This window comes from Phyllobates terribilis, unplaced genomic scaffold, assembly GCF_046119375.1.
Source record: "Phyllobates terribilis strain yellow unplaced genomic scaffold, ASM4611937v1 Scaffold_3__8_contigs__length_932513732, whole genome shotgun sequence".
NCBI lineage: Eukaryota > Metazoa > Chordata > Amphibia > Anura > Dendrobatidae > Phyllobates > Phyllobates terribilis.
In genome coordinates this window covers 13,263,690-13,280,892 of record NW_027362763.1, presented here as the reverse complement: position 1 = coordinate 13,280,892, position 17,203 = coordinate 13,263,690, and the positions used below count along the sequence as shown (strand labels likewise).

General features: G+C 47.8%; 1 protein-coding gene across 1 annotated transcript in view; it reads left to right on the top strand.

Annotated features, from left to right (window-relative positions):
* Positions 1-7,774: 7,774 nt before the first annotated feature.
* LOC141257873 (DNA (cytosine-5)-methyltransferase 3A-like) overlaps positions 7,775-17,203 on the top strand; it is an 83,591-nt gene continuing 74,162 nt past the window's right edge. The window contains exons 1-6 of the mRNA XM_073672881.1: positions 7,775-7,817; positions 7,926-8,005; positions 8,132-8,244; positions 8,573-8,756; positions 8,860-8,944; positions 9,466-9,611. Coding sequence (XP_073528982.1) covers positions 7,775-7,817; positions 7,926-8,005; positions 8,132-8,244; positions 8,573-8,756; positions 8,860-8,944; positions 9,466-9,611 — 651 coding nt within the window. The remainder of the gene's footprint in view (positions 7,818-7,925; positions 8,006-8,131; positions 8,245-8,572; positions 8,757-8,859; positions 8,945-9,465; positions 9,612-17,203) is intronic.

The following is a 17,203-nucleotide window of genomic DNA, read 5'->3' as shown; positions in this document are numbered from 1 at the left end:
GGTGTTATATCCCCCCTGATCCCTGTAGTATGCCTGGTGCCAGATACTGGTGTTATACCCCCCCTGATCCCTGTAGTATGCCTGGTGCCAGATACTGGTGTTATATCCCCCCTGATCACTGTAGTATGCCTGGTGCCAGATACTGGTGTTATATCCAACCTAATCCCTGTAGTATGCTTGGTGCCAGATACTGGTGATATATCCCCCTCCCCGATCCTTGTAGTGCGCCTGGTGCCAGATACTGGTGTTATATCCCCCCTGATCCCTGTAGTATGCCTGGTGCCAGATACTGGTGTTATATCCCACCTGATCACTGTAGTATGCCTGGTGCCAGATACTGGTGTTATATCCAACCTAATCCCTGTAGTATGCTTGGTGCCAGATACTGGTGATATATCCCCCCCCCATCCTTGTAGTGCGCCTGGTGCCAAATACTGGTGTTATATCCCCCCTGATCCCTGTAGTACGCCTGGTGACAGATACTGGTGTTATAGCCTCCCCTGATCTCTGTAGTGTGCCTGGTGCCAGATACTGGTGTTATATCCCTCTGATCCCTGTAGTATGCTTGGTGCCAGATACTGGTGATATATCCCCCCGATCCTTGTAGTACGCCTGGTGCCAGATACTGGTGTTATATCCCCCCCAATCCCTGTATTACTCCTGGTGCGAGATACTGGTGTTATATCCCCCCTGATCCATGTAGTACGCCTGGTGACAGAAACCGGTGTTATATCCCCCCCAATCCCTGTATTACTCCTGGTGCCAGATACTGGTGTTATATCCCCCCCAGATCTCTGTAGTATGCCTGGTGCCAGATGCTAATGTTACATTCCCCCTGATCCCTGTATTACGCCTGGTGCCAGATACTGGTGTTATATCCCCCCCCCCCCGATCCCTGTTTTACACCTGGTGCCAGATACTGGTGTTATATCTCCCCCCGATCCCTGTGTTACACCTGGTGCCAAATACTGGTGTTATATCTCCCCCTGATCCCTCTATTACACCTGGTGCCAGATACTGGTGTTATATCTCCCCTGATCCCTGTAGTATGCCTGATGCCAGATACTGGTGTTATTCCCCCCCCCCCTACATCTCTGTAGTACGCCAGGTGCCGCATATTGGTGTTATATGCCCCCAGATCCATTTAGTACCCCTGGTTCCGGATACTGGTGTTATATCCTCCCCCTGATCTCTGTAGTACGCCTGGTGCCAGATACTAGTGTTATATCCCCCCTGATCCCTGTAGTATGCCTGATGCCAGATACTGGTGTTATATCCCCCCTGATCCCTGTAGTATGCCTGGTGCCAAGTACTGGTGTTATATCGAACCCCCCTAATCCCTGTAGTATACCTGGTGCCAGATACTGGTGTTTTATCCCCCCCGATCCTTGTAGTGCGCCTGGTGCCAGATACTGGTGTTATATCCCCCCTGGTCCATGTAATGCATCTGGTACCAGATACTGGTGTTATCCCCCTCCCATCTCTGTAGTATGCCTGGTGCCAGATACTGGAGTTATATCCCCTCTGATCCCTGTAGTAAGCCTGGTGCCAGATACTGGATTTATATCCCCCCTGATCCCTGTAGTATGCCTGGTGACAGATACTGGAGTTATATCCCCCCTGATCCCTGTAGTATGCCTGGTGCCAGATACTGGAGTTATATCCCCCCTGATCCCTGTAGTAAGCCTGGTGCCAGATACTGGAGTTATATCCCCCCTGATCCCTGTAGTATGCCTGGTGCCAAGTACTGGAGTTATATCCCCCCTTATCCCTGTAGTACGCCTGGGGCCAGATACTGGAGTTATATCCCCCCTGATCCCTGTAGTACGCCTGGTGCCAAATACTGGAGTTATATCCCCCCTGATCCCTGTAGTAAGCCTGGTGCCAGATACTGGAGTTATATCCCCCCTGATCCCTGTAGTATGCCTGTTGCCAGATACTGGAGTTATATCCCCCCTGATCCCTGTAGTATGCCTGGTGCCAGATACTGGAGTTATATCCCCTCTGATTCCTGTAGTAAGCCTGGTGCCAGATACTGGAGTTATATCCCCCCTGATCCCTGTAGTATGCCTGGTGCCAGATACTGGAGTTATATCCCCCCTGATCCCTGTAGTATGCCTGGTGCCAGATACTGGAGTTATATCCCCCCTGATCCCTGTAGTATGCCTGGTGCCAGATACTGGTGTTATATCCCCCCTGATTCCTGTAGTATGCCTGGTGCCAAGTACTGGTGTTATATCGACCCCCCCTAATCCCTGTATTACTCCTGGTGACAGATACTGGAGTTATATCCCCCCTGATCCATGTAGTACGCCTGGTGCCAGATACTGGTGTTATATCCCCCCTGATCCCTGTAGTAAGCCTGGTGCCAGATACTGGAGTTATATCCCCTCTGATCCCTGTAGTACGCCTGGTGCCAGATACTGGAGTTATATCCCCCCTGATCCCTGTAGTAAGCCTGGTGCCAGATACTGGAGTTATATCCCCCCTGATCCCTGTAGTACGCCTGGTGCCAGATACTGGAGTTATATCCCCCCTGATCCCTGTAGTACGCCTGGTGCCAGATACTGGAGTTATATCCCCCCTGATTCCTGTAGTATGCCTGGTGCCAAGTACTGGTGTTATATCGACCCCCCCTAATCCCTGTATTACTCCTGGTGACAGATACTGGAGTTATATCCCCCCTGATCCATGTAGTACGCCTGGTGCCAGATACTGGTGTTATATCCCCCCTGATCCCTGTAGTAAGCCTGGTGCCAGATACTGGAGTTATATCCCCCCTGATCCCTGTAGTAAGCCTGGTGCCAGATACTGGAGTTATATCCCCCCTGATCCCTGTAGTACGCCTGGTGCCAGATACTGGAGTTATATCCCCCCTGATTCCTGTAGTATGCCTGGTGCCAAGTACTGGTGTTATATCGACCCCCCCTAATCCCTGTATTACTCCTGGTGACAGATACTGGAGTTATATCCCCCCTGATCCATGTAGTACGCCTGGTGCCAGATACTGGAGTTATATCCCCCCTGATCCCTGTAGTAAGCCTGGTGCCAGATACTGGAGTTATATCCCCCCTGATCCCTGTACTACGCCTGGTGCCAGATACCAGTGTTATATCCCCCCTGATCCCTGTAGTACGCCTGGTGCCAGATACTGGAGTTATATCCCCCCTGATTCCTGTAGTATGCCTGGTGCCAAGTACTGGTGTTATATCGACCCCCCCCAATCCCTGTATTACTCCTGGTGACAGATACTGGTGTTATATCCCCCATGATCCCTGTAGTATGTCTTGTGCCAGACACTAGTGTTATGTCCACCCACCTTCTCCACAGTATAACATAGGCACAGATTAATTTATTACATCGGCAGAGATTTTTGTCGGCATTCACAGCACTGGTGAAGTAGATCCTGGTGTTAATGGTGACAGGCGTCCCCACCTTAGTCTCATGGACGCAATTATAAGGGCACAGATGATGCAAAATTTTTAGGCTTACACTGAGGTGACGAGGGGGACACTTAATTATTTTTGATCCTGTGCCATCCTCATATGGTCGTGCATGGTATAACATGGGCACAGACAGTGGTATAACATGGGTACAGACTGTGGTAAAACATGGGCAAAGACTTTGGTATGACATGGGCACAGACTTTGGTATGACATGGGCACAGACTGGTATAACATGGACACAGACTTTGGTATATCATGGGCACAGACTGGTATAACATGGGCACAGACTTTGGTATAACATGGACACAGACTGTGGTATAACATGGACACAGACTTTGGAATGACATGGGCACAGACTTTGGTATGACATGGGCACAGACTGGTATAACATGGACACAGACTGGTATAACATGGGCACAGACTTTGGTATAACATGGGCATAGACTGTGGTATAACATGGACACAGACTGTGGTATAACATGGACACAGACTTTGGAATGACATGGGCACAGACTTTGGTATGACATGGGCACAGACTGGTATAACATGGACACAGACTGGTATAACATGGGCACAGACTTTGGTATAACATGGGCATAGACTGTGGTATATCATGGGCACAGACTGGTATAACATGGACACAGACTTTGGTATATCATGGGCACAGACTGGTATAACATGGGCACAGACTTTGGTATAACATGGACACAGACTTTGGTATAACATGGGCATAGACTGTGGTATAACATGGGCACAGACTGTGGTATAACATGGACACAGACTGTGTTATAACATGGACACAGACTTTGGAATGACATGGGCACAGACTTTGGTATATCATGGGCACAGACTGGTATAACATGGACACAGACTTTGGTATGACATGGGCTCAGTCTGTGGTATAACATGGGCACAGATAAGATTTGTCATGTTTATGAGGCTCCTTGTTTTCAGGGCGCCTCTTTGATGAAGTGCGGCGGGAGGTGAGAAGAATGGCAGGTAAGGAGCCATCCGTACTAATAATCCTGCAGAGATCAGTCTCACGGTTCTGTCCTGCGGTGACGTCCCCCCCGAACCGCGCCGTGGTGATGACAGCCCCCCCCCCCCCTCGACGCCTGAAGTTTTTGTGTCTCTCCGGAAAATCTACTATAGATAGATTCAGGGATGTGTTGGTGACCGCCCCTGTGGGATCTGTCATGGTGGCCTTATCTGTGTCAGAACCCTCGGTGATGGCCACCAGCAGATTCAGGGATGTGTTGGTGACCGCCCCTGTGGGATCTGTCATGGTGGCCTTATCTGTGTCAGGACCCTCGGTGATGGCCACCAGCAGATTCAGGGATGTGTTGGTGACCGCCCCTGTGGGATCTGTCATGGTGGCCTTATCTGTGTCAGGACCCTCGGTGATGGCCACCAGCAGATTCAGGGATGTGTTGGTGACCGCCCCTGTGGGATCTGTCATGGTGGCCTTATCTGTGTCAGAACCCTCGGTGATGGCCACCAGCAGATTCAGGGATGTGTTGGTGACCGCCCCTGTGGGATCTGTCATGGTGGCCTTATCTGTGTCAGAACCCTCGGTGATGGCCACCAGCAGATTCAGGGATGTGTTGGTGACCGCCCCTGTGGGATCTGTCATGGTGGCCTTATCTGTGTCAGGACCCTCGGTGATGGCCACCAGCAGATTCAGGGATGTGTTGGTGACCGCCCCTGTGGGATCTGTCATGGTGGCCTTATCTGTGTCAGGACCCTCGGTGATGGCCACCAGCAGATTCAGGGATGTGTTGGTGACCGCCCCTGTGGGATCTGTCATGGTGGCCTTATCTGTGTCAGAACCCTCGGTGATGGCCACCAGCAGATTCAGGGATGTGTTGGTGACCGCCCCTGTGGGATCTGTCATGGTGGCCTTATCTGTGTCAGAACCCTCGGTGATGGCCACCAGCAGATTCAGGGATGTGTTGGTGACCGCCCCTGTGGGATCTGTCATGGTGGCCTTATCTGTGTCAGAACCCTCGGTGATGGCCACCAGCAGATTCAGGGATGTGTTGGTGACCGCCCCTATGGGATCTGTCATGGTGGCCTTATCTGTGTCAGAACCCTCGGTGATGGCCACCAGCAGATTCAGGGATGTGTTGGTGACCGCCCCTGTGGGATCTGTCATGGTGGCCTTATCTGTGTCAGAACCCTCGGTGATGGCCACCAGCAGATTCAGGGATGTGTTGGTGACCGCCCCTATGGGATCTGTCATGGTGGCCTTATCTGTGTCAGAACCCTCGTTGATGGCCACCAGCAGATTCAGGGATGTGTTGGTGACCGCCCCTGTGGAATCTGTCATGGTGGCCTTATCTGTGTCAGAACCCTCGGTGATGGCCACCAGCAGATTCAGGGATGTGTTGGTGACCGCCCCTGTGGGATCTGTCATGGTGGCCTTATCTGTGTCAGAACCCTCGGTGATGGCCACCAGCAGATTCAGGGATGTGTTGGTGACCGCCCCTGTGAGATCTGTCATGGTGGCCTTATCTGTGTCAGAACCCTCGGTGATGGCCACCAGCAGATTCAGGGATGTGTTGGTGACCGCCCCTGTGGGATCTGTCATGGTGGCTCTATCTGTGTCAGGACCCTCGGTGATGGCCACCAGCAGATTCAGGGATGTGTTGGTGACCGCCCCTGTGGGATCTGTCATGGTGGCCTTATCTGTGTCAGAACCCTCGGTGATGGCCACCAGCAGATTCAGGGATGTGTTGGTGACCGCCCCTGTGGGATCTGTCATTGTGGCTCTATCTGTGTCAGGACCCTCGGTGATGGCCGCCAGTAGATTCAGGGATGTGTTGGTGACCGCCCCTGTGGGATCTGTCATTGTGGCTCTATCTGTGTCAGGACCCTCGCTGATGGCCACCAGCAGATTCAGGGATGTGTTGGTGACCGCCCCTGTGGGATCTGTCATTGTGGCTCTATCTGTGTCAGGACCCTCGGTGATGGCCGCCAGTAGATTCAGGGATGTGTTGGTGACCGCCCCTGTGGGATCTGTCATGGTGGCCTTATCTGTGTCAGAACCCTCGGTGATGGCCACCAGCAGATTCAGGGATGTGTTGGTGACCGCCCCTGTGGGATCTGTCATGGTGGCCTTATCTGTGTCAGGACCCTCGGTGATGGCCACCAGCAGATTCAGGGATGTGTTGGTGACCGCCCCTGTGGGATCTGTCATTGTGGCTCTATCTGTGTCAGGACCCTCGGTGATGGCCGCCAGTAGATTCAGGGATGTGTTGGTGACCGCCCCTGTGGGATCTGTCATTGTGGCTCTATCTGTGTCAGGACCCTCGGTGATGGCCACCAGCAGATTCAGGGATGTGTTGGTGACCGCCCCTGTGGGATCTGTCATTGTGGCTCTATCTGTGTCAGGACCCTCGGTGATGGCCACCAGCAGATTCAGGGATGTGTTGGTGACCGACACTGTGAGATCTGTCATTGTGGCTCTATCTGTGTCAGGACCCTCGGTGATGGCCACCAGCAGATTCAGGGATGTGTTGGTGACCGCCCCTGTGGGATCTGTCATGGTGGCCTTATCTGTGTCAGAACCCTCGGTGATGGCCACCAGCAGATTCAGGGATGTGTTGGTGACCGCCCCTGTGGGATCTGTCATGGTGGCCTTATCTGTGTCAGAACCCTCGGTGATGGCCACCAGCAGATTCAGGGATGTGTTGGTGACCGCCCCTGTGGGATCTGTCATGGTGGCCTTATCTGTGTCAGAACCCTCGGTGATGGCCACCAGCAGATTCAGGGATGTGTTGGTGACCGCCCCTGTGGGATCTGTCATGGTGGCCTTATCTGTGTCAGGACCCTCGGTGATGGCCACCAGCAGATTCAGGGATGTGTTGGTGACCGCCCCTGTGGGATCTGTCATGGTGGCTCTATCTGTGTCAGGACCCTCGGTGATGGCCACCAGCAGATTCAGGGATGTGTTGGTGACCGCCCCTGTGGGATCTGTCATGGTGGCTCTATCTGTGTCAGGACCCTCGGTGATGGCCACCAGCAGATTCAGGGATGTGTTGGTGACCGCCCCTGTGGGATCTGTCATGGTGGCTCTATCTGTGTCAGGACCCTCAGTGATGGCCACCAGCAGATTCAGGGATGTGTTGGTGACCGCCCCTGTGGGATCTGTCATGGTGGCTCTATCTGTGTCAGGACCCTCGGTGATGGCCACCAGCAGATTCAGGGATGTGTTGGTGACCGCCCCTGTGGGATCTGTCATGGTGGCTCTATCTGTGTCAGGACCCTCAGTGATGGCCACCAGCAGATTCAGGGATGTGTTGGTGACCGCCCCTGTGGGATCTGTCATGGTGGCTCTATCTGTGTCAGAACCCTCGGTGATGGCCGCCAGTAGAGGGTCAAGGACACCAATAGACATTTAATAAAGCCGTGGGACTAATGGTGGTAAACAAATCCTGACAACCTCCCGACCGTGATGCAAATTCTTCTTTCTTCTAGATTTTTGCATTGCCTGCGGCGATCTCGATGTCGCCACCCTGCACCCCCTCTTTATCGGGGCGCTGTGCAGCAGATGTACGGTAATTATCGCAGCACTAATATGGAGGGCGTATGACCAATCTGATATACAGAGGTCACGAGTCAGTACTCATCTGAGCCCAATCATTCTATATCGACCACTTGGCTGTTTCTGCCCCCCATTATAGAGCTGGTTCCTGAGCTGGGGCTACCATATAGGTGGGGATGGGCGGCAGAGTTACTGCAGCATCTGCATCTCCGGGGAACAGATTCTAATATGCAGTAAGAGGAGCTGCTGGAGGTGAGAGAAATGCAGAAATATGTGATAATGAAGGACACATTCACACATCTTATACAACAGCAGAGAAGAACGGATCCTGTGCGATTCAGTGGGGAGGCAGTGCCAGTCCTGGCCTCCAGGTGGCAGTGAAACCTACATATTTTGTTCATTGGTATAATAGGAAGTACTTTGCTGCCACCTGCTGGTCAGACTAGATACTGTCATTATTGAATTTTTGTAATTTACTGAATCTTCAGACTTGTTAATTTCTCCGGTCATCGGATTTATCTTGTCTTGTGTGCACATATCAAACTGTCTACATGGGGAACAAAAACCTTTTGCGTTCCAGGTGTTTCTGTGTGGACTGTGTGGACTTGTTGGTGGGACAAGGTACAGCTCAGAAGGCTAAAGAGCAAAACCCCTGGGACTGCTACATGTGCAGAGAGGAGGGCGTCCATGATTTACTGCAGAGACGAGAAGACTGGGCCAACCACCTGCAGTGTCTGCTGTCCAACACCCACGACCTGGACTATGTGAGCGCACACGGGGGGGGGGGGGGGGGGGGGCCACGGGGTCCGACACATGGCAGATGAAGGGTTAATGGGAATTACACAATATTTCATATGCATTTAACAGGACCCACCAGCGCTTTATCCCCCAGTACCAGCGAAGAGGAGGAAGCCCATACGAGTGCTGTCCCTCTTTGATGGAATTGCTACAGGTGAGCCGAGCTGCGGACTTTCACAGCAGCGCAGAGTATTTCAGGAGACGGGTGTGAGCCAGACGTGAATCAGGATCCACCAGCAGCTCAAAGGTTTCCATTAGGCTGCAATTGAGCTTGGACGGAGCCTCGTCCCCAGAAGCACAGAGTATTTCAGGAGAGGGGCGTGTGGTTGTTTCCTCCATTATATAAATGACCGTGAAGTAATAAGAGAATTAGGATTCCCCCGTGGCACAGAGTATTTCAGGAGATTATAGGGCTGATCTAGTGGAGGTCACAGGCTGATAGTTACATAGTGGAAGGGGGAAGATCATGAGCAGCACAGAGTATTTCAGGAGAGAAAAGTTCTACGTAATGGCGGTCAGGGACCTACCTGTCCATTCATATGATGATGATGGAGAGGACAAAATGGAGAAAATACGGAGAAAATGCCTGAGGTTTCATAGCAGAAAAATATCTACAGAGTCCAGAAATCACAGCAGATAATCTGCCCATCTCATACGTATCCATCATATCCACAGGACTGCTGGTGCTGAAGACCCTGGGAATAGGAGTACAGCGATATATCGCCTCCGAGGTGTGTGAGGACGCCATCGCCGTGGGAAGAAGACGTCACCCGGGAGAGATCACATATGTGGGTGACGTGCAGAATATCACCCGCAAACAGGTCAGCGATGAGGGGCAATATCAGAGAAAGCAGCGGGTGATCACCCTGAATAAGAAATCAGCAAAAGTACTATAATACCGCTCCCATATACAAGAATATAACTACTATAATACTGCTCCTATATACAAGAATATATCTACTATAATACTGCTCCCTATGTACAAGAATATAACTACTATAATACTGCTCCCTATGTACAAGAATATAACTACTATAATACTGCTCCCATATACAAGAATATAACTACTATAATACTGTCCCCTATGTACAAGAATATAACTACTATAATACTGCTCCCTATGTACAAGAATATAACTACTATAATACTGCCCCTATGTACAAGAATATAACTACTATAATACTGCTCTAATGTACAAGAATATAACTACTATAATACTGCTCTAATGTACAAGAATATAACTACTATAATACTGCTCCTATGTACAAGAATATAACTACTATAATACTGCTCCTATGTACAAGAATATAACTACTATAATACTGCCCCCTATGTACAAGAATATAACTACTATAATACTGCCCCCTATGTACAAGAATATAACTACTATAATACTGCTCTAATGTACAAGAATATAACTACTATAATACTGCTCCTATGTACAAGAATATAACTACTATAATACTGCCCCCTATGTACAAGAATATAACTACTATAATACTGCCCCCTATGTACAAGAATATAACTACTATAATACTGCTCCCTATGTACAAGAATATAACTACTATAATACTGCTCTAATGTACAAGAATATAACTACTATAATACTGCCCCTATGTACAAGAATATAACTACTATAATACTGCCCCCTATGTACAAGAATATAACTACTATAATACTGCCCCTATGTACAAGAATATAACTACTATAATACTGCCCCTATGTACAAGAATATAACTACTATAATACTGCCCCCTATGTACAAGAATATAACTACTATAATACTGCCCCTATGTACAAGAATATAACTACTATAATACTGCCCCTATGTACAAGAATATAACTACTATAATACTGCCCCTATGTACAAGAATATAACTACTATAATACTGCTCCTATGTACAAGAATATAACTACTATAATACTGCCCCTATGTACAAGAATATAACTACTATAATACTGCTCCTATGTACAAGAATATAATTACTATAATACTGCTCCCTATGTACAAGAATATATCTACTATAATACTGCCCCCTATGTACAAGAATATAACTACTATAATACTGCTCCTATGTACAAGAATATAACTACTATAATACTGCTCCTATGTACAAGAATATAACTACTATAATACTGCCCTATGTACAAGAATATAACTACTATAATACTGCTCCTATATACAAGAATATAACTACTATAATACTGCTCCTATGTACAAGAATATAACTACTATAATACTGCTCCTATGTACAAGAATATAATTACTATAATACTGCCCCTATGTACAAGAATATAACTACTATAATACTGCCCTTATGTACAAGAATATAACTACTATAATACTGCTCCTATGTACAAGAATATAACTACTATAATACTGCTCCTATGTACAAGAATATAACTACTATAATACTGCTCCTATGTACAAGAATATAACTACTATAATACTGCTCCTATGTACAAGAATATAACTACTATAATACTGCTCCCTATGTACAAGAATATAACTACTATAATACTGCCCCCTATGTACAAGAATATATCTACTATAATACTGCCCCCTATGTACAAGAATATAACTACTATAATACTGCTCCTATGTACAAGAATATAACTACTATAATACTGCTCCTATGTACAAGAATATAACTACTATAATACTGCTCCTATGTACAAGAATATAACTACTATAATACTGCCCCCTATGTACAAGAATATAACTACTATAATACTGCTCCTATGTACAAGAATATAACTACTATAATACTGCCCTATGTACAAGATTATAACTACTATAATACTGCCCTTATGTACAAGAATATAACTACTATAATACTGCTCCTATGTACAAGAATATAACTACTATAATACTGCCCCTATGTACAAGAATATAACTACTATAATACTGCTCCTATGTACAAGAATATAACTACTATAATACTGCCCCTATGTACAAGAATATAACTACTATAATACTGCTCCTATGTACAAGAATATAACTACTATAATACTGCTCCTATGTACAAGAATATAGCTACTATAATACTGCTCCTATGTACAAGAATATAACTACTATAATACTGCTCCTATGTACAAGAATATAACTACTATAATACTGCTCCTATGTACAAGAATATAACTACTATAATACTGCCCCCTATGTACAAGAATATAACTACTATAATACTGCTCCTATGTACAAGAATATAACTACTATAATACTGCTCCTATGTACAAGAATATAACTACTATAATACTGCTCCTATGTACAAGAATATAACTACTATAATACTGCTCCTATGTACAAGAATATAACTACTATAATACTGCCCCCTATGTACAAGAATATAACTACTATAATACTGCTCCTATGTACAAGAATATAACTACTATAATGATCTTTTTATTTAAAACTGACAACCAAATATTACAGAATAATTACATTAAAATCACAAAATAATAAATATTAAAGAAAATAAATCCTGTGTTGTTACATCACTTACACAATAATATTAGATAACATTGATAAATCCCGCCACATGAATGTTCCTCCAGTTCACATTACCGGAGTTAATCTTTATGTCCTTCTTATACACTGACTTGAGACTTTCCAGGATCTTATACCTGACACTATCACAGGACGGGACCTCCTTATTGATGAGCAGGCAGCACCGTGCACACCACAGATGATAGATGGTCACCACATTTATTACATATAGTGAGCTTCGGTTATACGCCCTGAGCTCAGGCTGGAAGTCTCCGTACAGCAGCTGACCATACGACTGTCCCACCAGGTGCCGTAACTTTAGGGACAAGGACACACACTCCCATACCTGCATACTGAAGGGACACTCTGGCAGCAGATGCTCCATGGTCTCCTGTATATGGGGACACTCTAGAAGCAGATGCTCCATGGTCTCCTGTATATGGGGACACTCTAGAAGCAGATGCTCCATAGTCTCCTGTATATGGGGACACTCTAGCAGCAGATGCTCCATGGTCTCCTGTATATGGGGACACTCTAGAAGCAGATGCTCCATAGTCTCCTGTATACAGGGACACTCTAGCAGCAGATGCTCCATGGTCTCCTGTATATGGGGACACTCTAGAAGCAGATGCTCCATAGTCTCCTGCATATGGGGACACTCTAGAAGCAGATGCTCCATAGTCTCCTGTATATGGGGGCACTCTAGAAGCAGATGCTCCATAGTCTCCAGCATATGGGGACACTCTAGAAGCAGATGCTCCATAGTCTCCTGTATATGGGGGCACTCTAGAAGCAGATGCTCCATAGTCTCCTGCATATGGGGACACTCTAGAAGCAGATGCTCCATAGTCTCCAGCATATGGGGACACTCTAGAAGCAGATGCTCCATAGTCTCCAGCATATGGGGACACTCTAGAAGCAGATGCTCCATAGTCTCCTGTATATGGGGGCACTCTAGAAGCAGATGCTCCATAGTCTCCTGCATATGGGGACACTCTAGAAGCAGATGCTCCATAGTCTCCTGTATATGGGGGCACTCTAGAAGCAGATACTCCATAGTCTCCTGTATATGGGGACACTCTAGCAGCAGATGCTCCATGGTCTCCTGTATATGGGGACACTCTAGCAGCAGATGCTCCATAGTCTCCTGTATATGGGGACACTCTAGCAGCAGATGCTCCATAGTCTCCTGTATACGGGGACACTCTAGCAGCAGATGCTCCATGGTCTCCTGTATATGGGGGCACTCTAGCAGCAGATGCTCCATAGTCTCCTGTATATGGGGGCACTCTTCTCTAGGACAGGGTCTGTCTGATACATTCCTGCACTTTAGGTTATCTCTGACGTACATCTTACCATGGAGCCCCAGCCACGCCACATCTCTCATATGAGTGGGAATTCTGGGATCTAGGACGTTTTTTGCAGCCTGTTTTACATCTAGACTTGGGGCGCCCCTCAATTGAACATGGACACTAAAGTGAGATGACAGCACGTTCTTATACAACTCCTTCCTACTGAGCTGCCTGACGTCCTCATACAGGATCCTCCATCTAATAACCTTACTTATTACATGGACACCATACCAAGAAACATTATTCTTTAGTCGTCCTGAGATTCTCTTGATGGGGTCCCCTACCGACCACACGGACACAAACTGCTGGATCTGGCTCTTAAACAAACAAGACCATGGCGTCTTCTCTGAATTCTTACAAAAAGAGAAATTCTTCATAAGAAACATGAGATTAAATAAGAGCTCAGGACAGGGCATGGAGAGACCACCCTCCTTATGGGGGAGATAGACAATGTTTCTCCTGACCACATTCACTCTGTTACCCCACAAGAAGTGAAAGAAGACATTGGTAAGTCTGGGGAGTAACGCATCGGGCACCGGGAACACCACACTGATATAGAGGAAGAGCGGGAGCGGGAAGGTCTTCAGCAGGCGGACCTTCTCCAGATACGTCAGCTTCCAGTGTCTCCAGCTCTGCACCTTCTGCTCACACACCACCAGCTTCTCCTCCCAGTTCACCTTCCCATCATCTACAGCTCCAAACACTACTCCCAAAATCTTTATCTGATCCTGAACTGTTCTGAAGGGCACAGAGAAGACATCACTGTCACCCCCCAACCACAACGCCTCGCTCTTCTCCATGTTCACAGAGGAGTTAGACACATTGGAGAAGGCTGTCATCTCCTGCTGTAGCGCCGTACAGTCTTCTCTAGAAGACACCACCACCGACACGTCATCCGCATAGGCGCAGAACTTTACATCCTCCACTGTACTCTGCAGGCAACACCTCAGCCCTGTGAAACCTCTATGATCCTGCACTTTTCTGAGGAAAGGATCCAGACTGAAAACATACAACAATGGGCTGAGAGGACAGCCCTGCCTCACCCCTGACATGATCCTGAAGGGCTCAGCCAAGTGACCATTAATCAGCGGCAGGCTTACAGCCTCCTTATACACAACCTGCAGCCACTGCACAAACCGCACCGGGAGGCCATAGTGTAACAACACCTGGTACAGGTAGTCATGATGGACTCTATCAAAGGCTTTACTCTGGTCTAAGCCCACAATATACGCCCCCACATTGTGCTGCTTAATGTACGTCACAGCTTCTCTCACCAGCAGCAATGAGTCCTCTATCGTCCGACCCTTCACACCACACGTCTGGTTGGCGATGATCAGCTCACCCGCCACCTCACTCAGCCGATAATACAAGATCTTGGCCAGGATTTTATAGTCAGTGTTTAGCAAAGACAGTGGACGCCAGTTCTTTACATCTTTTAGATTTCCCTTCTTTGCTAAGAGAACAAGAACAGATCTATACTGGGACTGTAGGAGCTTCCCTGCAGAGAGGCAATCATTATAAACCTGCACCAGGTCCGGAGCCAACAAGTCCCTGAACTCTTTGTAAAACTCGCTGGTCAGGCCGTCCAGTCCTGGGCTCTTGTTGGCCTTTAAGGAGTCAATGCTCCTCTTCACCTCATCCTCAGTTATGGGATCGGCCATACTATCTGCCTGCACCAGGTCTAACGTAGGTAGGGACACCCCCTTCAGATAAGCTTTAATGTCATCCTTATTAATATGAGCCCCTTTATACAGATCTCTATAATAATCCCCAATGATCCTGTGGACTTTCTCCGGCTCTGACTGCTCCACCCCATTCTCATCTAACAAGCCAGTGATCAGCTTCTTACTAACCCTGTTCTTACAGGCAATAAAGGGATCTGGATTATGGACGCCCCAACTATCAAACTGTCCCTCCGCCTTGAGAGACTTGAGGCGATCGTACTGCAGCTCCCTCATCCGCTGCTTTATATGGCTGACGCTCCGTCCGTCCACCTCCTCACCACCATTCATCCTGCTGTATAGCCGGCTGAGGTGCAGTCTCAGGGCTGTGTATCTCATATACTCCATATTACTACGTCTCCTGGCTGCTCGTATAATAAACTGCTTGATGTCACTCTTCATGATCTCCCACCACTCAGCTGTGTCATCACACATACACTGGGTGGTCCTACGTTCATTATAGAATGTGGTGAAGGCCTCTCTGAACCGAGGATCTTGGACCACAGAGCTGTTCACCTTCCAGTACCCCTTTCCACAGACCACAGCTTGGGCCAAATCCAGCGTCACACTCACCATACAATGGTCCGAATACTCCAGGGGGCTGATCCTGTACTGAGAGCATCTCACCTCCCTCTTTATATACACCCGGTCTATCCTACTGGCATTACCACCCTTATGGTAAGTGTACGTCTTACTGGTATGATGAGACCCATAGGGGTCTACTAGGTGGGCCTGCTGGACTATATTATTAAGGAACGTCTCATCATATCTTAGTTGCTTATGACTGCTGGATCTGTCCACATTACAGGACACATTATTAAAGTCCCCACACAATATAAATACTTTAGATGTAAAGCAATATGGTTTCATGTGGTCAAATAGTTCCCTCCGCTCTTTCCTGGTCTGCGGAGCATAAATGTTTATCGCTCTATAATGGATGGAGTCCAATGTAAAGTCCAGCATCAGACAGCGACCCGGACAGATCTCCAGGACTCTGTCCACCTGGACATTCATGGTATTAAAGAGGACCCCCACACCGTCATTTCTCTCCAGACCGAAGGACCAGTATGACGGCCCAAGTCTCCAGTCTCTCTTGGCTGCATACACATGAGCATTGCTCTTCAAATACGTCTCCTGCAAGAAGAAGACGTCAGATCTCTCGTCAGACAAACGCTGGTAAATCGCCTGCCGCCGGCTCACAGTCCTCACACTGTTCACATTAATGGAGTTTATTCTCAGCTGCATCCTGATCACTTAGACTTTTTGGTCTTCTTCCTCCTTCCACTGCTGTCACCTGTAGTGCCCCATCTCTTTGTGGACACGGGAGGGTCAGGATCCCCCTCATCAGAGACGTTTTCGAGGACGCATGAAGGACTTTGCTCCATTTGTGACTCTTCATCTTGGTCTTCTCCCAGCACATTGTAACGTCCAGGACTTATCGCCAGCACTGGAGGCTCAGAGGTTTTCTGTACTGTTGTGACTTTTCTGGTGGGATCCACAGATGCATTTTTTCTTTTTACGGTCACAAAGCCTTCCTCATCCACACTGGACAGTGCAGGCGGACTAACTGCTTCCACAGATGTACTGGGCTGATGCTTGGATGGTTTGGTGACAGGCTTTCTGGACACCTTAGGCCTCTCTTTAACAACTGGCATTTTAGGCCCTACTTTAGTGGCTGATCGAAGCTTAGGTCTTATTATATTGGCTGATGGTGGTTTAGGTCTTTCTTTAGTGGCTGGTGGGCCTTTAGATGGTTCTTCAGTGGCTGGTGGTCCTAGTAGTGCAGCATCCGTTAGTACCTCAGACTCTGGAGCAGGTTCACTGATACTGTGACTTCTGTCCTCATCCAT